The 22,733-nt window shown below is 40.1% G+C and overlaps 2 protein-coding genes across 5 annotated transcripts; both read left to right on the top strand.

Moving 5' to 3' along the window:
• The first annotated feature begins 220 nt into the window (after positions 1 to 220).
• Positions 221 to 5,475, top strand: LOC112276894 (DUF21 domain-containing protein At4g14240). Of its 3 annotated transcripts, none has more exons than XM_024508697.3 (14): positions 221 to 318; positions 707 to 1,175; positions 1,423 to 1,499; positions 1,850 to 1,933; positions 2,118 to 2,231; positions 2,441 to 2,527; positions 2,912 to 2,977; positions 3,166 to 3,233; positions 3,319 to 3,406; positions 3,604 to 3,677; positions 4,006 to 4,357; positions 4,593 to 4,639; positions 4,895 to 4,970; positions 5,097 to 5,475. In XM_024508697.3, the coding sequence occupies exons 2-14, from the start codon at positions 917 to 919 to the stop codon at positions 5,274 to 5,276; spliced, it is 1,572 nt and encodes a 523-aa protein (XP_024364465.1). In that variant the 5' UTR covers positions 221 to 318; positions 707 to 916; the 3' UTR covers positions 5,277 to 5,475. The 3 variants fall into 3 exon arrangements, with proteins under 3 accessions (XP_024364465.1, XP_073387193.1, XP_090103049.1); XM_073531092.2 differs by lacking the exon at positions 221 to 318 and adding an exon at positions 346 to 543; XM_090246923.1 differs by lacking the exon at positions 221 to 318 and adding an exon at positions 349 to 378.
• A 3,297-nt stretch (positions 5,476 to 8,772) lies between these two features.
• On the top strand, positions 8,773 to 10,730 carry LOC112276896 (uncharacterized). Of its 2 annotated transcripts, none has more exons than XM_073531093.2 (3): positions 8,773 to 8,906; positions 9,449 to 9,577; positions 9,740 to 10,730. In XM_073531093.2, the coding sequence occupies exons 2-3, from the start codon at positions 9,451 to 9,453 to the stop codon at positions 10,315 to 10,317; spliced, it is 705 nt and encodes a 234-aa protein (XP_073387194.1). In that variant the 5' UTR covers positions 8,773 to 8,906; positions 9,449 to 9,450; the 3' UTR covers positions 10,318 to 10,730. The 2 variants fall into 2 exon arrangements, with proteins under 2 accessions (XP_073387194.1, XP_024364468.1); XM_024508700.3 differs by lacking the exon at positions 8,773 to 8,906 and adding an exon at positions 9,148 to 9,284.
• Positions 10,731 to 22,733: the final 12,003 nt, after the last annotated feature.

Below are 22,733 nucleotides of genomic sequence, written 5' to 3'. Positions count from 1 at the left end.
AGACAAAAAATGCCGACAAGAATCCCATTATTAATTACTCAGCTACATACAACATTGTGATTATTTTATGAACGTTATTCCACGAAGGAAATAAATTAAAAAAAAAAAAAAAAACAAAACAAAAGGGATATATGAAGAAAGGGGAACGAACATAACTGAGTTTCATCTATCAACGAGCTCGAATTTTCATTCATACACGTGCCACTCCCCTTAGCAGGATGCCTTCTCTCGCTCTCCTTCGTGGATGAACTTTGCGAGCCCTGAGCCACCGTCGCAAACTTTCCTCGCCGTGAATTTTCCATATCCCGGCTCGTTAAGGTGCATTGTGGTCGCTTCTCTTTGCTTGCATTGTGTTTCAATTTTCTTAAGAATGTCGAGGTTCGGTTTCTTGAGTGAAAATTCGAGATAGATGTGCATTCAATCAACCCGTCACGGGCTATTTACAGGGCAGGATTCGAGTTGCTGCTGTTGTTATTGTTGTTGCAGTTAAGCTCGCATGAGCTGCGTGTTTTTGTTTGTTTGTTTGAGTTGTGGATTCCGGAGGTCTGGTTTCTCTCTAATTTATGCCTCGTGGTCCGTATTAAGGATCGGTTGTCGAGACTTGAGTTTCTGATTGTTGAATAAAGCGAAGCTTGTGTTGTCTAATTTATGCGAAGTTTGTGGTGATTGACCTGATTGTCTGTTGTTTTTTCTTCCCGTATTCCAGAGCCACTAGAAGAAGGGGGAGTGGTGGCTTGGTTCTGGACATTTTGGATTCGTAGGATTTCCGAGGAGGCGTTTTGCGGGATACATTATAGGGTGAAGAGTTTCTGCTAGTTTCGCGGAATTTAAGAATGGAGGAGGTTTTGCTGTGATTAGTTTTTGTAGGGTTTGGGGAGGGGATTGAAGTTGACGGCGGGTTATTGAGCTCGCCAGTATGGAGATCACATTGGTGAAAAGGATGACAATGCTGGCGGTGACGATGATGGGAACATTGCATTCGAAGATGGGATTTGGAAGTGGAGTGCCCGTGGAGATGGGGTCGCTGTGGTGGTTTATCTATGGTGGCATATCCGTGTTCCTGGTGTGCTTTGCGGGCATTATGTCTGGTTTAACCCTTGGCCTCATGTCTCTGGGTCTTATGGACTTGGAGGTTTTACAAAGAAGCGGCACTCCTGTTGAGAGAAAACAAGCAGGTGGTTCACTATTTCTCGTCCTTAACTCTACACAGATAAGGCCAGTGATGAATTCTTAGCGCTTATAAATTGGCTGTGTCCGACAGAGTGCATTAAGCTGAGTGGTTTCTGATTCTTAGATTCAATTCATTACAACAGGATCTATATATCTTTGGTTTATTTGAACTTTGATGAATATGTATTTTTTTTCAATCAATCTTCTGCCATCCAAAGTAATGTGCAAATTTTTCATTCCTCCTGCAAGCAGCCGCTATAATGCCAGTTGTTACGAAGCAGCACCAACTCTTGGTCACACTTCTTCTCTGCAACGCCGCGGCAATGGAGGTCTGTTACGTTCTGCTCTTGTGTTTCTCCATCGCCCTACACGACGAATGGCTCACAGGGGAATAGCAGTTAGCACGAAGTCCTGATAGGTCACAAGGCTTGCTGTAATTACATATATCGTAGCGAATTTAGGACTTTTGTTTCAGGCTAGTGAATCACAATTCGAGAGGTTGTACATGTGAGCAATAATCCACCATTTTAGGATTGACTTATCCATTCAATGTTGTTCAGGTTGTGACATTCAATGTTTTCCAACTCACGGTTCTGAGTTCTGGAAAGTTTTGAAGTGGATTAAGCTAACAACACGATCGCAGATGGTTTTCCTTCATGATCTGGGAATTTTCGTGCAGGCTCTTCCGATCTTCCTCGACAAGATGTTCAACGAGTGGGTGGCCGTGATTCTTTCAGTCACATTTGTACTTGCGTTTGGCGAGGTTGGTTTTTTATTGAGCTTGATCAACTTTTCTTTATATACATATGATAAGCTTTCACCAATCGTGGGCATTAGCTGTTAACTACCGGTGTTTTTTTTTTTAAACCAAAGCATCCACAGTTAGACATGTTTATCGTCATTCCTTCATTGATGTTGAAATGTGAATCGAACGCTTGCTCCTTCAGGTCATGCCTCAAGCCATTTGCTCCCGATATGGGCTAGCCGTGGGCGCAAACATGGTCTGGTTGGTGAACATAATGATGGTCATTTGTTGGCCAATTGCGTATCCTATTGGACGGGTTAGTTTTGAATTTTGTTCAACCTATAATTATCACTTAAGAGTCGTACAGTCTAATAAATTTTTGGAATCGTATGATAGAATTATATTTATGCTTCGAAGTTCTTCAACGGGGTTCTCGGAACAGTTTCATGTCATACTGAAGGAGATTACTTGCTCATCTCTCATGCTTACGTGCCGCCTTTACTCTCTGATCTGTGTACTCTACAGTTGTTGGACTACGTACTCGGACATGATGAGTCAGCTTTGTTCAGGCGTGCACAGCTGAAGGCACTCGTTTCAATCCACGGAATGGATGTAAGGATTTCTGGTCATATGAAAATTGTTCTTGTACTCTCAATTGGGATCACATGCTTTAAAATATGTTTTCAATATCGTTGATTGAGGACCTTTGTGTTTCTGTTTTAAAATAGATTTTTCTCGCCTTTTGCTTAAACAATCCTTTCTTGTCTTCCCTGTACCTCAAATAAGAAAATGTTTGATTGTCAGAATACGCATTTTATTAATCAATTGGAGTAGCAGTCACGTCTTAAGATTTTGGGTCTATGGTCTATTTGGCAATCTCAACGTGTGTACTGTAACTCAACTTAAGCGTTCCTTAATTTTAAGGCTTTATCTGTACATAAAAAATTGCAGTCATCGTCGATCTAAATGCTTTTCTCCACTGTTTTTTAATGTTAGGCTGGAGGGTACCTAACCCTTGACGAGACAACAATCATCGCTGGAGCTTTGGACTTGACTGGGAAGGTGAGCTCTTCAATAGCCCAATTCATGAGTTTAGGAGTTGGATTACGACTTCGACCAATGCAAATATTTTAACTTATTGGTACACTATGTGATTTTGGGTTCTGTGGATGTTCATTTCTGCTTTTTTTTCACTAATCTGCTGTCGTAGAAAGAGTATGTAATCTGAACGTGGCCATATATTTTTACAGACTGCACTTCAGGCGATGACCCCAATTGAGTCGACATTTTCACTGGACGTAAATTCCAACTTAGACTGGTGAGGACTTATTAACATCATTACAAGCTATGTAGGCATATATTGTTTGTATTGATCACATGATCTAAGTAGGGCTTGTTCACAGGGAAACTTTGGGGAAAATCATGGCACGAGGACACAGCCGTGTACCTGTTTACTCTGGTGGTCCTCAGAATATAGTTGGCTTGTTGCTGGTGAGTTGTTCATTTTCTCAAGCTTTTCTCTATTTATATCTTCCGTCTTTTTTTCCCAAGTTGAGGCATGTGGTCTGTAAATTATATGCTAATTTTGAGATAAATACCACCGTATCTTAATTCTCTCTGTTGAATGTTCACCGCATTAGTAGCAAGGGTTACTTTCTCGAGCACTTGCTTACATTATTTATGTTCAGGTAAAAAATCTGCTGACCGTTCGTGCCGAGGATAACACTCCCGTTAGTGCTGTTTCTATTCGAAGAATACCCAAGTATGTTTCTCGCTCTGAAGCTGGTCTTTAGTAGACGTTCGTATCCATCATCTCTTTTTGCTGAGTCATTTTTTTTGTGCTAACATCCTAAGGTAGCGGGCAAGTTGAGTTAATGACTTGAGATGGCACAGTACATTCAGTTTCATCCTCTTGATTGAAAGAAGTTGCTCTCTCGCCAACGAATGCGTGTAGTTAGAATCGAAAGTCGTCTGATTCTCTATTTCTTCTGGACCCATTTCTTCTAATTCACATTATTAGGTTTCGGGTACTCAGTTTTAAGGTTTACGGAACATCCTGCGGAGACTGATGATGAGGGTGCTGGAAACAGGGTGCCAGAGGACATGCCATTATATGACATTCTGAATGAATTTCAGAAAGGAGGTAGTCATATGGCTGCTGTAGTGGCAGTTAAACCGAGAAAGAGAAAATTCACTAAGCGCGCCAGCTTTGGGCATCACAGAGAAGACAGGAAAGGCGTCAAGGAATACCAATCTGCTGAAACTGATATTGAGAGAGCTGACGAAAAGGCGCATGCTCACTCTAATGGTGAAGAGCCAAGCACTCCTACATCTGATTGCGATTGTAATGGAGATGCTGGCGAAAAGCATAGACACGACGTAGAGGATGGCGATGTAATTGGCATCATCACCATGGAGGACGTAATCGAAGAGCTTCTGCAGGTGCCTTGGATTTTCTCTTTTAAGAAGGATTAATTCACAATTGAAAATTGTTGGTGACATCTGTTCTTTCTCGAAAGTAGAACTGCCTTGATATGTTTTTAAATACGATTTCTTCTTTGTTAGTATGCTAGCAATCAAGCAACAACAAGCACGTCCCTCGTACCTTGGGTTCCCCCTATTTATCATTGAGCAGTTGTACTGACTGCGGCACATTGCTTTTTCGTTGGATTCTCAGGAGGAAATTGTGGACGAGACAGACGAGTACATAGACGTCCATAAGAGGTGGAGACCATCTTGCTTGCTATATCTGATTGCCCTCCAAAATTGATTGTTTTCATCTTATCTTGAAGGCATTACAAGAAATGTTTGTAGTTGAACACAGGTTATGGTTTATGGAAATTCTTGTTGCTGGTTGACGGCACCTACTTATTACTAACAAATGTTGACCAAGAACCCTTTGTGCTTCATCAAATAAAATTCTCATGTTCTCATGTTTTTTTATTTGTGCCCTGATTTAGTTTTCCTATGCGTCTTCAGGATTCGAGTTGCTGCTGCTGCAGCACAACTGAGTAAATGCGGGTCTGTTGGCCGCCGGGCCTCAGTGCCTAACATTGTGAGTTTACTGCCAAGCCTTTCTTCCAAAATTTTGGTTTTTTGATGGTTTACACCTCTGCGGAGGATTTGCTGTATTACTAGAACCGTGATATCATATCTAATATGTTTTCTCCTGAATGGACAGCAAATGGGGCTCTCAAAGCAAGCACAGGATGCAGTGCAGAAAGGAAGGGTGGATGCTATGTCACACATGCATGCAGATAGACATGGCCACCATACTAAGAAGGTGACAGATAAGGGCCTTCACGAACCATTACTTGGATCTAGTCTTGTGCGCAGTCCTGATTTTTCAAGGTCCGCATGAGCTGCAAGATAGAAGGGGCCACTGACCACATTCTAGAGAACTACCATGTTTTGTCCTATTTCTGTCAGCATGGAAATACGTCATTCAATTTATCAACGCAATATCATTACTAGTTACTAACGATTGTATAAAATTGGAGTTTGAATGCACTCCTTAAAAGATAAAATTGAGTTTGGATACTATTCATTTGGATCTAGAAGTTTTTTTTTATTGTAAATTAATTCAAATGCCTTTATTCCTTCGAGTTGCCACATCATTTTAATTTATTTTTGTTCACAATCTGATTCGATTCCCGAATATAATTGATGACTTTTGCAAGTAGTGATGTAAGATAATTGCATAGCAGAAATCACAGCTGCTGTTGTTAGTTAGTCCTATGAATCCTTGGTAACTCTTGTATTTTACTGTTGCAAAGTACTTCAATCTTTTTTCTTTTTTTCTTTTTTTTCAATAAACTAGCTTTACCTGATAGAATTTCCACTTGGCAAGTTGTATGTACATGTACGTCTTAGTTTTTCTAATTGTAACTTGGAGAAATCGTCTCAGCGTAGTGTATTACTTTTCTAGTTGTATCCGTTTTCTCCAAATTTTGGCAGGTCGCTGATAATTTTCGGATGACATCGTCCCAATGCCAAGTTGAAGTCTTTATCTAGTGTATCAACATACTGTGAGGAAGTAACTTTTATCTAGCATTGCTTGGCACATGGAAAAATGCCCGCAAGACTAACTGTTTCTTTTGGACGTCAATTTATGTACACGTCGAGTGGAGTTTTGAACTTACTTGCTAACCTGATTGACTTTCGTCAGTGCTGGGTTTGGCTCTGAGACTGTCTGCACTCGAAAAATCCGTCTATGAGAAGCCTCACTCCTGGACTTAACATGTGCTTTAAGAAATTGAACCTTCGTGTAAAGCAAGGCGCGTCAGTTGCTGAATCGCCTCGTTACGACCGTGTCGGGAGCTCGCTTCTGGCCACGAACAGCGCAATGCTATCGACCTTAGCTGAAATGATACAAAATGCTGTTCCGGCCAAGGCTTCATCGAAGTGGCCCTTCGGGCTGTGGAGTTTCGATAGAAGAGTTCTCTCACCTCCTATACCTACAGAATCTTTTGTTCGCGGGAAAGGTGTTTCTCATTTCCAGCTCCGCTCCAGGCTCAAAACACGAAGACATGAACACCATTCGGGAGATGGGTAGTTAACTTCCTGTTCCTTATCCATTTTCATGAAGCTAGTTTGCTGTCGCGGATTTCGACGAATTCCTAACCACTTCATTAATTGTGCCCTCCATATTCTTTGGTAAGATCTCGCAGTCCAACGAAAGATGACACGCAGGTCAATGCGAGGTCGATGACGAGAGTTAAGAAGACTAGCCTTTTGAATAAGTGAATCAAATCTATGTTTTCTACCGACAGGATGGCTCCCAGTGCAGTGTTCATTTTTATCGTAAAGCAATTGCATGGGGTTGACTTTGAGTCAAAGAAGTAGTTTCAGAAATTACGTTTTCCTATTACTTGACTATATCTATTACTGAGTATATCAATTCATGTTTTGTTTGTTACAATTTATGAATACGCTTATTCATCTCAGTTAGACTATGAAACTACAATCTATTATATATCAGTATTAGAGCTTCTGGATACAAGATATTTATATTGTTGATTTAATTCAGTATTTGGGCTAAACCAAAAATTTAATAAGTGAAATCCAAATTTCTTTTACTTGTTTGGTGATGGTACTAAAACAGGGTTGCATAAAATTTCCACCCACTACAAATTCATATTATGATTCTATTGAAAAGCAGGTATTTGTTCTTCAATATAGAGATGATAATCTGGAGAACACATTTCGTCATTCATAGTCAAACTGAGATGAAATTTCAGAACATTATTTTCATCCAAGATTTTGGGAAGCAATGATATGGAGACGAGTTTCTCATCCAAATTTCTTATTCAAAGCATTATTTGGAGTAAAATCAGAGGACCAAGTGGCTGAATGTTGGTATGGTTACAATGGTATTAGGGGTTGTCAAAGTGTAGAAAATGTTCGTAATGTCTCATACTCTAATTATCCAGTACGTGTTCAGCATGTATCACTGTAGGCATGGATTAAGGGGACACTCGCCGTTAAGACACATTAAAAGAATTAGCCGCAACTGTCAGGGAGAAGGTAGCAAAGATGCGGGTATTGAAAACGTTCACTTCAACATCTGATAATGTGTTCTGAAGATTCCAAAAAGACTTGTCATGTAGTATTTCTTAATGGCGTTGTGTTCAGTGGCAACAACGGCAAAGGATTGATAGACCATTCGAGATTAAGGAGCTGCAGAGGTCTATGTACATGTTGTGTACAATGTTAATGAAGTTAACACACAGGGGCACGTCTGAGTACAGATATGTATTATGAGAAGACATTGAAAGGATGAACTGAAATCAGCTTCGAGCAACGATGGGCACTACCAAGGCTACTCAGGAGGTACATAACCAAAACAGTCGCATACTTCAAGAACATTCTCAGACATTAATATTCCAGGGTTGAAACGGTCGCAGCCACGGAACCAAAATACAATTTCGGAGACAACATTGACCTGACATATCCCTGGACAGAACTAAAACACCGCACGGCAGAAACAAATGCCGAGAAACCACAGTAGAACTTATTTAACAGGTACGTGACTTCATCAGTGAAAAGATTTGCAACCCATATGGAACTCAAGGTGGAATTGAACTCAACCCCGAGCAACGATGGGTAGAACTAGATGTATTCATAGAATGCAAAGCCAAAACAGCTCGCACTCGTAGAACACCCCTAGACGTTAATGTTTCAGGGTTGTAACGGTCTTTGCCATTAGTGCGGAAACTAGGTTTCTGAACGCGACATTGACCTGACATAACCCTGAATAGGTTCACAGAATACAAAACCTGAACGCCAGTTGGCTAAGGACCTCCATGTCTACCAAAAACCGGAAAGACGTGATCCCGATTGACAGCCGCATACTTTTATCGCTGAGAGTGTCCACAACCCAGGGGAGACTATACAGCTCAAGGTTGGCAGGAGAATACAAAGCAAATGTGAGAATGCGGGTTACGACTTCAGGAATCCATCACCAGTGCCTACCTCTCTACTGATATCAGTCCAATGCTGACACCCACAGCGGTATCGCCTAGCAAGGGCCTGTCGGCTGAAAAAACAATCGCGACGCGAACAACACATGTAATACCACATTGAGGCTCAACGTGCTCTAATATTGAAGGAGATTTAGGGTTTCAGAGGTTCTAGGGTTTCAAGAGTGGGATTTGGGGCTACACATTTGGGATCTAGGGCTTACGGCACATGGAACTCCCTAGTTGATATCCGGAAGACACTTGTTACATCAGCAACACGATCTTTTACGTGACTAATTGGAGCTTATTTTCAACGACTGAAGGTTCTCATGAAAAGTATTACTTTTAATCGCCACAGTTGTCAGTAGAAGCTGAAAGCCCAATCGGGTCAACTCTCTTGTGACCACAGGAAGTCAGTCCCACATTGCGTGGCGCTCCGCAACGGCAGCATAGACTTCTGGGCCTTCAGGAGAATAGGGACCCACTGCTCGTGGGGTGCTTACAATATCCCAATGATATTGACAAGATCGGTGATGTTTTCTGCCATTGGCCCCCTCCTACGCCATGTCTCTGTCTTCAAAAGATTACACGACCTTTTTGCCGTTCAACATGATCTTACATTGCTGGCAGGCAGCTATGGGTTGGAAAATAAGAGTGGCCCCACCGATCCACCGCAGTCGCCTACAGCTGAGTCAACGATAAGACAAGGGGAATAGCTTTGATGCATTGAAACTGCAAAATCTATAATATGTCAGAGCAATTGTTTATCTCATTGACCAGTTTCACTGCGTTGTGTCCCTACAAGCCTCGGTGACATAGTACATCTCATCAGCAGCTCCCTACTTTGTACTTAGTTCGTGAACTGCGTGTGATTTTTGGGCAAACACAATTGTTTTCGGATTAGCAAGGTGTGATCCAGATTACCTGGGTTTATGTCACAGGACATCCTTCTCTATGCTGCTCGTTTCTAATTTGCAGTCTTCAGCAGCAAACAGATCTGTTTGTGCGCATTTTGTCTCAGATGACTTTGAAAGGAGGGACTTCTTACATGTGTACTCAAATTTGATTGCAGGCATGGCGATGGCCGTTGCGAGAGTCCAGAGCCTCTTCGTGACGACGATATTATTCCTAGGTCATTGCATTGCAGCGGCTCCAATCTGCGACGCAAGAGATCGAAATGCTCTCCTGACGTGGAAACAAGGTAATAATCTCTCTTCGAATGTGAGCTTCTCATTATTCCTAGACCCAGTGAGAGAAATTGAGCTGTGTTCGCCACGTCAATTCACGCAACTCATGATGAATTACTGAAAAAAAACTACAAATGAAGTCAAACTCCTAACCTGTAACCCTCTCATGCTGGCAGAATTAGCTGACCCGTATGGAACACTTTCGGACTGGGACACAAACCCGGATTGCTGCACATGGCTGCAAACCAGACAGTACAGGATGACGACGTGCGACAGCGCGGGCCGCATCACGTCGCTGATCATGGGGAAGGGCCTGGAATACAAACCGGGGCCGGTGTACCAGAAAGCAAACGGCGGGGTCTATGGTGCACCCATCGGCAATCTTACACAGCTGAAGAAGCTTGACCTGCGAACAATCTATTCCGGAGGCGCCACTCTCTCATCGACCTGGGTCAAGTTGACAAAACTGAGCAACCTGACACTAGATGTGCTGGTGGCGGGGCCATTGCCAGTCGCCCTATTGAAGGCTTGGCCATTGCAGTATCTAGATCTCACCAACAACGATCTGAACGGCACTTTGCCGGTTGAGCTGTGCAAATCGACTCTGACGATTTTGAAGCTGAGCGGCAACGTCTTCACGGGGCCAATTCCCAGATGCTTGAGCCGATTTCCAGCGTCGTCCTTCAACGACTCGTCCACGGGTCCATCTGGAAATGAGGGGCTGTGCAACCCGCCGCTTCCTCCTTGCAGCTAGCAATGCGTCTAACATCGTGGCAACATCGCTCGCTGCATGTGATCTAGTAATGAGTCGCACGTCTGAGAGTATGCATGCAGAAACCCTTACCCGGAGATAACAAGGCGGCTTGCGGTCGATGGCTCAATAGCCGATCTAGTCTACCTAGAAGATTTAGTCTTGTCATTTGCTCTTTCCTTCGGTTCTTTTTCATTGAGTGTTTTATCTTAACTTGTGTAAGTCAATATATATATATATATATATATATATACATAAAAGTGCATTTGAAAAATTAGTGAGATCTTATGTAGTTGAGAATATAAATAATACATATGAATAGAATGTATAGGTAGTATATGAAAATGTCTTCCAACTTCTTGATCTTTAAAATTTGGGTTTATATTCAATTCTCAAGATTCAAAAATTTTTCAATGTCATTATTTTTTTTTAATATTATTATTAATATTTTGTAGTGTTTAAGGCTACTTATCATTTGAAATAATATATTTTGTGTATATTTTAATTATTATTTAGTTTTTTATTTTTAAAATATCTTTTATCTTAAAGATATTATTCCTTGTAAAGTTTGTAAAATTCCAATAAATAAATCTTTATTAATACCTTGCTATGGAAATTGGACATTTCTTGATGTCTCTCTAATCTAAAGAGGAATGTATTGCTTTAATCTTCTTCAAGTCTCTCTACTTCTTGTTGGTCATTTGTCTTATTTTTTCTGTCAATTGTTAATATCTAGCCATAGCCAAATGCTATCATAGACATACTCATGTAAGCTAGTAATTACATATATAAATAAGTAGAAGTAAGTAAAAGTAAATAAAAATAAGTTAATTCTATAGTATTTGATATCGAAGCTTCTTCTAAGATTTGAAGGATATTCATATGTTAAAGTAAAAGTAGAAAATGTTACCTTGTATAAGATATTACCTTAAATAAGTTGCTAATGGTCAAAGGTTTGACTCTTGGTATATGGTAAGGGCATCCAATGGATATAAGACGAAGTCATTGACCAAGAGTCAAAATCAAAAGGATAAAGTATTAATAAAGAAATATCCAAAGACTAAGTATGAGTCATTAGTATGTGTCATAGGATACCCTCGAAGTTCGTGAGATGCCAAAAGATCCCAAGAAAATGTATGTAAGACGTAAGAATAATTAATATTGGATATAGGATACTCTTAGGATTCATGAGATGCCAAAAGGATCTTAGGGCCATGTATGTAAAAGTCAAAAAGTGGACGTTGTCTTTTAGGGCAACAACTACTATCTATAAGTAATGGGTGTTAGAAGTGAGAGATATCTTACTCCATACTCTCTTTGTGTGCAACCTTGTTGATGCTAAGTGTTGTGTCTTCTAAGTACTTGTTTTTTTAATAGGTTATAGGTCCACTCACCTTTACTTGTGAGTTTTGAAGTACTTTGAAGTCTTTCTTGTTGTAAGGAGTAGATTTTATGGTTATTGCTAAAGTTTGAATTTGTTATCTTTTAATCCTTCTTATGCATCTAGTTGTTGATGTAATTTTGCTCTTATTTATTGGTAAGTGCACTTATAATCTTTATTGTTGTTAGACTCCGTATAATGATGTTTTAGAATTCTAGTGTTATATTTCTTTGCTGAGATTTATCATTGGTGTTCTAACTTTGTGCTTTTATGTACTTAATTCTTAAGAGATTATTCTATTTTCACAAGAAGTTTTTTTTTATGAGGTTAAAAGTATTTTGTGAGAAAAGAGGGATGATTGAAGAGTGGCAAAGCTAATACAAGAGGTTCAGATAGAGTATAAGACTTGTGAGCAGTCTTTATATGTGAAGTTGAGAGTGATACAAGAGTGAAATCGCTTATTTACTTACAAAGAGGGTATTCTGGATTTTTAAGGTAGCAACACCTTCTTATTGATTTTGAGAGTTCTATATCTTCTTTTCTTGATTTTCTTTCACACATCCCTTCTTTAGACATGGCTTCAAGTGAGGGTGAGAACTTGAAGTGATTGAAAAGTTTAGGGGTGACAACTTTTACCATTGGAAGAAAAAAATGGAGCTTTTATTGACTTCATTGGACCTTTGGAACACTATTGATGAAAGTGAAGACCCTTCAAGTGACAATGTTGATATCAAGGTGAAGAAAGAGTACAAACATCATGAAAGAAAGGCTTTTGGGATGATTGCAATAAACCTTGATGATGCCAACTTTTCACATGTTATAGCTTGCAATGAACTAGCGGGAGCATGAAAGACTCTTTGCAACATCTATGAGAGTAGAAACTTTGCCAACATCCTTTGGACAAGGAGGAAATACTTGACAATAAAGATGGAAGAAGGAGATGATCTCATGGCTCATGTTAATAAGATAAAAGTACTTGTTAACCAATTAGCAGCTGTTGACAAATCAGTTGATGATAAGAATATTGTGTTAAAATTTCTCATGAGCCTTTCCGAATCTTACAACTACCTCATTGTGGCATTGGAGTCCATCAACATGAAAGAGTTTACCATGAACTATGTCACATCAAGACTTGCCCATGAAATGATTAAGAAAAAAAAAAAAAAAAAACTTGCAAGTGATGATTCGGCTTTATTTTCAAGACAAGGCAAAGGTAGCTATTCTCACCAACGTGATAATTCAAAAAGCAATATGAAGAATTGCTATATTTGTGGGAAACTAGGTCATTTCGCTAGAAATTGCTACAAGGCCAAGAAAGGAGATAGGAAAAATGCAAACAATGCTAATGATAATTTTGGTGGAGATGAATATGCTTTTATGGCAAAGGAAGGAGCCTCCATGGCTACCATGTCAAAGTGGATTATAGATTCAGGTGCTACTAAGCACATGATACCATACAAGTGTTCATTTGACACTTATGAAGAAATTTCAGCAACAAAAGTGTGGTTGGGAGACAATGACATGATACAAGCCATTCGAATTGGCTCTATTGTAGTGGAGATTGTTATGAAGGACCAAATGAAGAGGATCAGATTGAAAGAAGTCTTACATGTGCCAAAAATGAAGAAGAACCTCCTTTTGGTGAGCAAACTTGTATCACATGGTTGTAAGGTTTAATTTGACATGAATGGATGTTTTGTCAAGACATTGGATGGCCAACATGTTGCGAATGGCCTTAGAGATGGAAATTTCTACTTCATCAATTACAAAAAGGTGAATAGAGTTGAAGTAGCGGCATTTGCTAATTTTTCACAAGATCAAGACAAGTTTGAAATTTGGCATCAATGACTTAGTTATTTGAATGCCAAATACATGAACGAGCTCCAATCCATGGTAAGTGGCTTAGATCTTAGTCAATTCAGCCACAATCCCATGAGACTTACTTGCGAAGGATGTATACAAGGTAAACAACAAAGGGCTTCATTTTCAAGTGGAGTTGCAACTCGTGCAACAAAATTGTTGGAGATTGTGCACTTAAATGTTTGTAGACCACTAAAGATACCATCAATTGGAGGAGCAAGGTATTTTGTTACATTCATTGATGATTTCTGAAGAAAGGTGTGGATTTACATCATTAAAGCAAAGAATGAATGTTTCTCAAAGTTTAAGGAATTTGAGGCTCTTGTAGAGAAACAATGTAAGTGCAAAATCAAAGTCTTGAGAACGGATTGCAAAATATTGCAAGACAAACTTCTACTCCTTATACTCCATAAGAAAATAAAGTTGCAGAAAGAGCAAATTATACCATTGTAGAGATGGTAAGGAGTATGCTTCATATACAAAACCTTTGGCATGAATATTGGGCAGAAGTTGTGGTAAATGCTGCGTACACAAAGAATAGGTGCCCTACAAGTGCACTTACATCAATAACTCCACAAGAAGCTTGGAGTGGGAAGAAACCTTGTGTTTCACACATGAATTTTTTTGGATGCATTGCTTATGCAAAGGTACCAAATTGTATGAGGTCCAAACTTGATGCAAAAGGTATAAAATGTGTATTTGTTGGATATTGTGAATGTACCAAAGCATATAGACTAATGTGTTTAGAAACCAAAAAGATCATCAAAAGTCGTGATGTAGAGTTTTGATGTAGAGTTTTTGGAACATAAGAGTGCTTTTGAGCACTTAGAAGAGTGTTCAAGTGAGACTAAAGGTTTGTTTATGGACACATCTTCAAGTTTAGCAAAGAAAGAAGAAGAAGGAGAAGATGATGATGACAATGAGGATGGAGGAAATAGAAGTCAAGATCAAGTGCCAAAGAAGCTATATCATAGTGTGCCTTCAATTGCTAGAACCAACAATGAAGACAATGAAGATATTGAAGGTGATGACGATGATGAAGAATATCAACTTTTGAATAAAAAAAGACAAGCATTGAGGTAGAAGGATGGAATGCAAGAAGAAGAGTCTTCTTCAAATGAAAGTAGATATCTTTTGAGAGAAAGAAAACCACGTGGTGAATGGTGGAAGGACCACATCTTTCCTCAAGTAAGTGTAGAACATGCCAATATTTCACTTCTTGTTGATCCGTTGAGTTTATATGATGCAATAAAATCCACAAATGCGTTGAAGTGGGAGAATGCTATGGAAGAAGAATACAAATCACTCATGGACAATGGAACATGGGAATTGACTCAACTTCCACCAAATCGATCTTCAATTGGTTGTAAGTGGGTGTTTAAAACCAAAAGGGATGCAATGGGTAATATTGTGAGATACAAGTCTAGATTGGTTGCCAAAGGCTATTCACAAGTTGTTGATGTAGATTTCATTGAGACATTTACTCCCGTAGCCAAATTCACCACTATTAAAATCATTGTGGTAATTGGAGTAGCAATAGATTTGGAGATGCATCAAATGGATGTGAAGATGGCTTTCTTGAATGGAAGTTTGAAAGAAGACATCTACATGGATCAACCTCAAGGATTTGTTGAAGAAGGCAAACAACACCTTGTTTGTAAGTTAAAGAAATCCTTGTATGGGCTAAAGCAATCACCAAGGGCATTGTACCAACACATTGATACATTCTTTGTGAGTGAAGGATTTGTAAAGAGTGAAGCTGATCATTCCTTATGTGTGATGCAATCAAATGAGTTCATATTGATTGTCATTCTCTATGTTGATAATTTGATCATCTTAACCAATACATTAAAGATGATGGATTAGTTGAAGGCAAAGTTAGAAAAGAAATATGAAATGAGTGATTTGGAAGAGCTTCACTATTGTTTAGGAGTGGAGTTTGTAAAAGATCGTGCTAAGAAGACCATTATAATGAGCCAAAGCAAGTATATTGAAGAAGTATTGAAACGATTCAATATAGAGGAGTGTAAGTATGTTAGAACACCGTTGGAGGCAAACTTGAAGTTGATGAAGCTCATGGATAAAGAGTTTGCTAAAGTTGAAGGTCAAACGCAAGGTGTTCTATACAAAGCAGCAATGGGCTCACTTGTGTATGCAATGGTTGGTACAAGGATGGATCTTGCATATGCGGTGAGTGTTGAGAGTCAATACATGTCAAGAGCTGGACCAATCCATTGGACAACCATCAAAAGGATCATGAGGTACTTAAAAAATACTATGAACTTCAAATTATGCCTTAGAGGTGATAACATTAGTTTGCATGGTTATTGTGATGTGGATTGGACTGGAGATGCAAATGATAGAAGGTCAACAACGGGCTATGTATTCTTTGTTGGAGTAGGAGCAATTTCATGGAATTGTACAAGACAATCAATAATTGCGAGGTCAACAATGGAGGCGGAGTATGTGGCGGCAAGCCATGGTGCAATGGAGGCAATATGGTTAAGACAACTTTTGGAGGACATTAGAGATGTGCATATGGAAGCAACTCTAATGGAGTGTGACAATAAAAGATGTCTTACATTTGCAAAGATTTCAAAGCATCATTCAAGGACCAAACACATTGATATTCAACATCACTTTGTAAGAGAGAAGATTGAAATGGGAGTGATTGATATGAAGTATTGTGCAACGAAAGTGTTAGGGACATAGTCCTTAGACCTTTCTAGAGACAAGTTTCTAGAACCTTCTAGAAAGAAGTCTCTAGAAACTTTCAGAAGATTCCTTGAATATTCTCTTGGAATATTCTTCAAAGATTCTCTAAAGAATCTCTTAAGATTCCCTAAAGATTCCCTTAGAAGGCTCTAGAAGATTCTTAGAATATTCTAGTAGATTCTAGGAAGTTACTTGAGAAGCTTCCTAGCTCTTGGGTAGTTGCTCGAGAAGCTTCATAATTCTTGGGAAGCTTCTTGATGCGCTTCCTTAGAACCATAAGCCAGTAGTATATATAAGAGTCGAGGCTGAAGAGTTCTTCAGTCTCGACAACACATCTCTTGGAGTTCTAGCTCACCTTTCTGGTGTTGTTCTTGTACTCATCTGTTTAATCTAGTTCTGCCACTTCTTCTTGAACTTCTTGTTTAGATTTCTTGTTTGTATTTTTGGTCCGTGACAGTTTCTCAAGACTACCTTTATCTTAATATCAGAGCTGAATCCTTCTTGTTTGAGAGCGGATTACCTCTCTTCTTGAAGGTATTCTAGCGTTTTAGGGGTTGCGGATTACATTCCTCTAAACTGATATTTTCTCAATCACAATATCAGAGCTTAGTTCTTTGAGGCAGAGAGTGGACTATCCTTTTCCTTGGAGATACTTGAGCGTTCTAAGGGTTGCGAATTACCCTCTCTTGGACTGATATTAATTCCTTCTTTTTGTTTATCATAGCTAGTAAAAAAGACTGTTAACATCGATTTCAGAGCTTTGCCTTCTTGATAGAGTGCGGATTACCCCTCTTCTCGAAAGCATTGAGGCATTTTTAGAGGTTGCGGATTACTCTCTTCTAAAACTGAAATCGTTTAGTATTTTTTTTCTTTTCTCCGAGTAGGTTTTAGTGACAGGTAGTGCTACAATTTTCTCCAAGAGACTTAGCAATTTCTTCTTCTCTCAAAATTTTAATCCATCTATTCTCTAAATATGGAAGTAGACCAGATCATAGACAGTGCATCTCCACAAGTAGACAATAGAGTGGCAACTCTTGCAGATCTTCAAGCTCTTATGAATAGTGTACGAAAGGAGATTGCATTTCTTCGCAATCCAAGTAAAGAACCTCAAATTGATCTAGTGACTGAAGAAGCTAGACGCGAAATTCATAGCCTACAACAAGAGATTATTCGACTGAGAAAAGCAAGACATGTGTCACATACGACCCCTATGGATACTTTAAGGATTAGTACGAAAGAACCAAAAGCGAGTATGCCAGACAAGTTTGAAGGAACAAGAGCCAACTTCCGAGGTTTTGTGCAACAAGTACGGCTTTACCTACGCCTATACCCTTCTCGTTATCCGAATGGATTTATCCAGGTTCCTTTCATAGGTACTCTTCTATCAGGAAATGCTCGCTCTTGGTTTGCTCCACTATTGGAGAAGGATTCTCCAATATTGTACGACCTAGAGGCTTTCATAGAGAGACTTATTGCTGCGTTTGGAGATAGCGATCGAGAAAGAGTGGCTGAAAGAAAGATACAAAATCTGCAACAAGGATCACGTTCTGCTATAATCTATGCTGCAGAATTTCAACAGCTTACATGTGATCTTGATTGGAATGATAAGGCGTTCATGACACGATTTCGATATGGACTGAGAGATGATGTCAAGAACTTATTGATCACCATGCCTAAGGCGGATACTTTAGAAGAACTTATATCTCAGGCAATTATTTGTGACAACCGCCTCTTTGAATTATGACAAGAAAGACGATCAGGCTGGAGAAATGATGGAGCATTTGCTATATTTTCAAAAGGTCCAGAGAATCACTCCACAGATCCTGAATCCATGCAAATTGATGCGGTACGTTTCAAACCCCTCACAGCTGAGGAAAGGAAGCGACGGTTTGAACAAAACTTGTGTTTATATTGTGGAGAAGTGGGCCATAAAGCTGTAGATTGTCGGAAGAAACAGAAGCCTCAAACAACAAGACTCAGGAGTACAAGCATGTAGGAAAACAAGGACGCCCAGCCACAATAGGGACCGTGCGGCTGGACATCTCAACATCCAAAATTAATCAAGGTCCCTTTCTCTCAGCTCAACCTTCAAATTGTTTTATGGTACCTTTACATCTGGGTATTCAAGAACTACAAGTCGATGCTTTATTAGACTCGGGTGCATCCGCTTGCTTTATAGATGAAGAGTTTGCCAAGCTTCACAATATTTCTCTTGTAAAGAAACTTAAGCCTGTCCATGTAGAAGTCATAGACGGACGACCATTGTCTTCGGGCAATGTTATCCATAAAACTAAACCATTGAAGGTACGTCTTGAAAATCATGAGAGTAATATTGTGTTTAATGTTATCAAGACCCCTTCATGTCCCATCATTTTGGGACTATCTTGGCTTGATAGATATAATCCATTGATAGATTGGAAGTTGCGAAAAGTGACATTTCCAACAAACTCCTTGAAGGTGGAATCTGCCAAGACAATGTTTAGAAACAAATCCTTGTTTATAGGTGCAAGGGCTTTCATGAAGGAAGCCAAGCAAAATACACCTCTTGTCATCTTCGCAACTCCGACTCGAGAAGGTGCAACTCCGACTTTGGTTATTCCAAAGCAGTATGAAGAATTCAAAGATGTCTTTGAAAAGAAGAATGCTGATATGCTGCCAGAGCATCGACCCTATGACTGTGCCATTGAATTGCAAGAAGGAGCACAACCACCTTTTGGACCAATCTACAATTTGTCGCAGACGGAGTTGACTGAGTTGCGGAAGTACATTGACGAGAATCTAGTCAAGAACTTCATCCGTCATTCAAAGTTGCCAGTTGGGGCATCAATCTTATTTGTGAAGAAGAAGGATGGCTCACTACGGATGTGCGTGGACTATCAAGGTCTCAACAAGGTGACAAAAAAGAATCGCTACCCACTGCCTTTGATCTCTGGTCTTCTAGAACAACTTGGGCGTGCAAGGATCTTTACAAAGATTGACCTAAGGGGAGCTTACAACCTTGTGCGAATTAAAGAAGGAGATGAATGGAAGACAGCGTTCCGAATAAGGTATGGCCATTTTGAATACAATGTCATGCCATTTGGTCTTACTAATGCTCCAGCGATCTTTCAACACATGATGAATGACATTTTTCGAGAGCATCTAGACGATTTTGTTGTCATCTATCTAGATGATATTTTGATATTTTCTAAGAACGAGGAAGAACATGAGAAGCACGTTCGTCTGGTACTCAAAAAACTACGGGAGTGAGGACTCTATGCCAAATTGGAGAAGTGCTTATTTCACCAAACTGAGATGGAGTTTTTGGGATTCATCGCGACTACGGAAGGCTTGAAGATGGATCCAAAGAAGGTGGAAGCAATCATGTCTTGGAAAGTTCCGAAGACGGTTAGGGACGTACAATGTTTTCTTGGATTTGCTAACTACTATCGGATCTTCATCAAGAATTATTCTCAAATTGCTGCCCCCCTCACTCGGTTAACGTGTAAGGACAAGCTCGAATGGGGACCTATCGCAGAAAAAGCATTTCAAGATTTGAAGATGGTATTTATTACAGCTCCAATCTTGGTACATCCGGACTTTACAAAGGCCTTTTATTTGGAGACAGATGTTTCGGATTTTGCTTTTGAAGCTGTACTTTCACAGATGGGCGTAGATGAGAAGCTCCATCCAGTTGCCTTCTATTCTCGAAAATTCTCTGCTATTGAGATCAACTATGAGATCCACGATAAGGAATTCCTTGCTATAGTAGATTCTTTCCAAGAGTGGCGCCACTTTCTCGAAGGAACTGCACATCCAGTGTCCATATATACGGATCACAAGAATTTGGAGTATTTTATGTCGGCTCGGGTTTTGAATATGCGTCAAGCTCGGTGGAGTATGTCGCTATCCAGGTTCGACTTTGTTATTACTTATCGGCCTGGGAAGCAACAAGGGTTGTCCGATGCATTATCAAGGAGATCATATCTTGCGCCAAAGGCTGGAGATGCAGCATTTGATCAACAGTGCACGACATTGTTGAAGCCAGAGAAATTTCGGCTCAACGCAGCTATTGTACCAATTGATGCTGACTTCCTCGACCAGGTACGGGCCGCAACCATTGAAGATTCTCTAGCCCTTGATATCAAGCAACATGCTAGTGATGATAAATTCAAGATGGAAGGAGATCTAGTATATTTCGAAGAGCGGTTGTATATCCCAAAAGGGCCAACACGACTCCGAGTTCTTCAATCTCGTCATGACTTTCCAGCTGCGGGACATTTTGGATTCAATAAGACCTTGGAACTTATTTCCCGCGATTTCTGGTGGCCTCAAATGTGGAAGGATGTGAAAGATTTTGTTGTATCTTGTGACATTTGTTCAAGATCCAAAAACCCTCGACATCGGCCTTATGGACTTCTACAGCCATTGCCTATTCCGCGCCGATCATGGTCTTCGGTTTCCATGGACTTTATTACGGATCTACCACCATCGAATTCATTTGACAGTATTTTTGTTGTCGTAGACCGGTTTACAAAGATGGCGCATTTTGTCCCTTGCAAGAAGACATCGTCAAGCGAAGACACAGTAAGACTCTTTCTTGATAATGTGTATCGATATCATGGTCTACCAGATGATATCATATTGGATCGAGGAACCCAGTTTGTGTCAAAGTTTTGGAAATCTCTTTTTGAGATATTGAAGGTGGATATCAAGCTTTCTTTGGCATTTCATCCTCAAACGGACGGCCAAACAGAACGGGTGAATCAAGTTTTAGAGCAATATTTACGTTGCACCATCAACTATCAACAAGATGATTGGGCCGCATACCTACCGCTAGCCGAGTTCGCATATTACAACACCCTTCATGCGTCAACTCAACAAACGCCATTCTTTTCCAATTATGGATACCATCCGAAGCTTGACTTATGGAGTTCGTCAACAATTAACAATCCGGCAGCTGAAGGATTGGTGAAGGAGCTTTCGCAGCTTCAAACTACATTGAAGCTTCAATTGCAAACTGCCCAAGAATCTTACAAGGCGTCCGCGGACAAATTTTGGAATCAGGCACCTAAATTCACGATTGGAGACAAAGTTTGGCTGCTTCAACGAAATATTAAGACCAAGCGGCCATGTGACAAATTGGACTATCGGAGATTGGGACCATTTGTTATCCAGAAGCAGATCAATCCTGTAGCGTATTGTCTGGAGTTACCAGCTACTATGAAGGTACATCCTGTCTTTCATGTTTCTTTGTTGGAGCCTTATCGAGAATCGTCTTTTCCTGGAAGAGTACAATGTCTACCACCTAGCATAGAAATAGAGAACCACGAAGAATACGAGGTGGAAAAGGTCCTGGATTCACGGCAAAGACGGGGTAAATTAGAATACTTTGTGCATTGGAGCGGTTACGATATTAATGAACGAACATGGGAGCCGGCCGAAAATCTCTTGAATGCGGCACAAAAGGTACAGGAGTTTCATCGACGATATCCTGAGAAACCCAAGCCGGTTCGACAATAGCTTCTTACTGAAGCTTGCTCATCCAGAAAACAGAAAAGAGGAGAGAGCATCACCAAAATCCATAGTTGATGTAGTCATTCTCTCCAAGATAGCGTGGAACTTTGTTAGTAGCCCAAGTTTGTTCTTATTGTTTTAGCCTTTGAATATGGATAGCCAAGATACTACACTTGTCATGTCATCTCAAGCAACTAGCTCACGAAGACGACCGCGAGATGAAGAACCGCCTGCACCACGACGACGTCGAAGGATTCCGAGCAACAGATCGCTGATGATTGTATTTGAGGTCGAGCCTGCCTACAATGGTGAGCCAGAAGGAGTGTTTGCAGGACAATTTCACAATGAAGACACGGAGGTTCATGCTTGGTCAGAAGTTGAAGGCGTGGGCCACTACCGTTGGCTTCAAGGACCATTGAATCACTTGCCTCGTGAATAACAATTGGAGTTCATAGCAGAGGTTATGCGACAGATCTTCATTTTCTTGCGTTGGTATTGACTGACGATAACATTGCTTCTCGGAGACCTCGAAGCTAAAAGAGGAGGTGATGTTAGGGACATAGTTCTTAGACCTTTCTAGAGACAAGTTTCTAGAACCTTCTAGAAAGACGTCTCTAGAAACTTCCAGAAGATTCCTTGAATATTCTCTTGGAATATTCTTCAAATATTTCCTTAAGATTCTTTGAAGATTCTCTAAAGATTCCCTTAGAAGGCTCTAGAAGATTCTTAGAATATTCTAGTAGATTCTAGGAAGTTACTTGAGAAGCTTCTTAGCTCTTGGGTAGTTGCTCGAGAAGCTTCATAATTCTTGGGAAGCTTCTTGATGCGCTTCTTTAGAACCATAGGCCAGTAGTATATATAGGAGTCGAGGCTGAAGAGTTCTTCAGTCTCGACAACACATCTCTTGGAGTTCTAGCTCACCTTTCTGGTGTTGTTCTTGTACTCATCTGTTTAATCTAGTTCTGCC

Source organism: Physcomitrium patens, chromosome 24 (assembly GCF_059467195.1).
Source record: "Physcomitrium patens ecotype Gransden chromosome 24, ASM5946719v1, whole genome shotgun sequence".
NCBI classification, from domain to species: domain Eukaryota; kingdom Viridiplantae; phylum Streptophyta; class Bryopsida; order Funariales; family Funariaceae; genus Physcomitrium; species Physcomitrium patens.
Note: the sequence above shows the minus strand (reverse complement) of the source record. Positions and strands in the feature narration are given on the sequence as shown.

Bases quoted from the DNA above. Each gene is read 5' to 3' on its own strand.
- LOC112276894 (XM_024508697.3), top strand. From the start codon at position 917: ATGGAGATCACATTGGTGAAAAGGATGACAATGCTGGCGGTGACGATG. The intron at 2,528-2,911 runs GTAAGGATTTCT...TTTTAATGTTAG, and splicing joins TTTCAATCCACGGAATGGAT to GCTGGAGGGTACCTAACCCT. The intron at 4,640-4,894 runs GTGGAGACCATC...ATGCGTCTTCAG, and splicing joins TACATAGACGTCCATAAGAG to GATTCGAGTTGCTGCTGCTG.
- LOC112276896 (XM_073531093.2), top strand. From the start codon at position 9,451: ATGGCGATGGCCGTTGCGAGAGTCCAGAGCCTCTTCGTGACGACGATA. The intron at 9,578-9,739 runs GTAATAATCTCT...TCATGCTGGCAG, and splicing joins TCTCCTGACGTGGAAACAAG to AATTAGCTGACCCGTATGGA.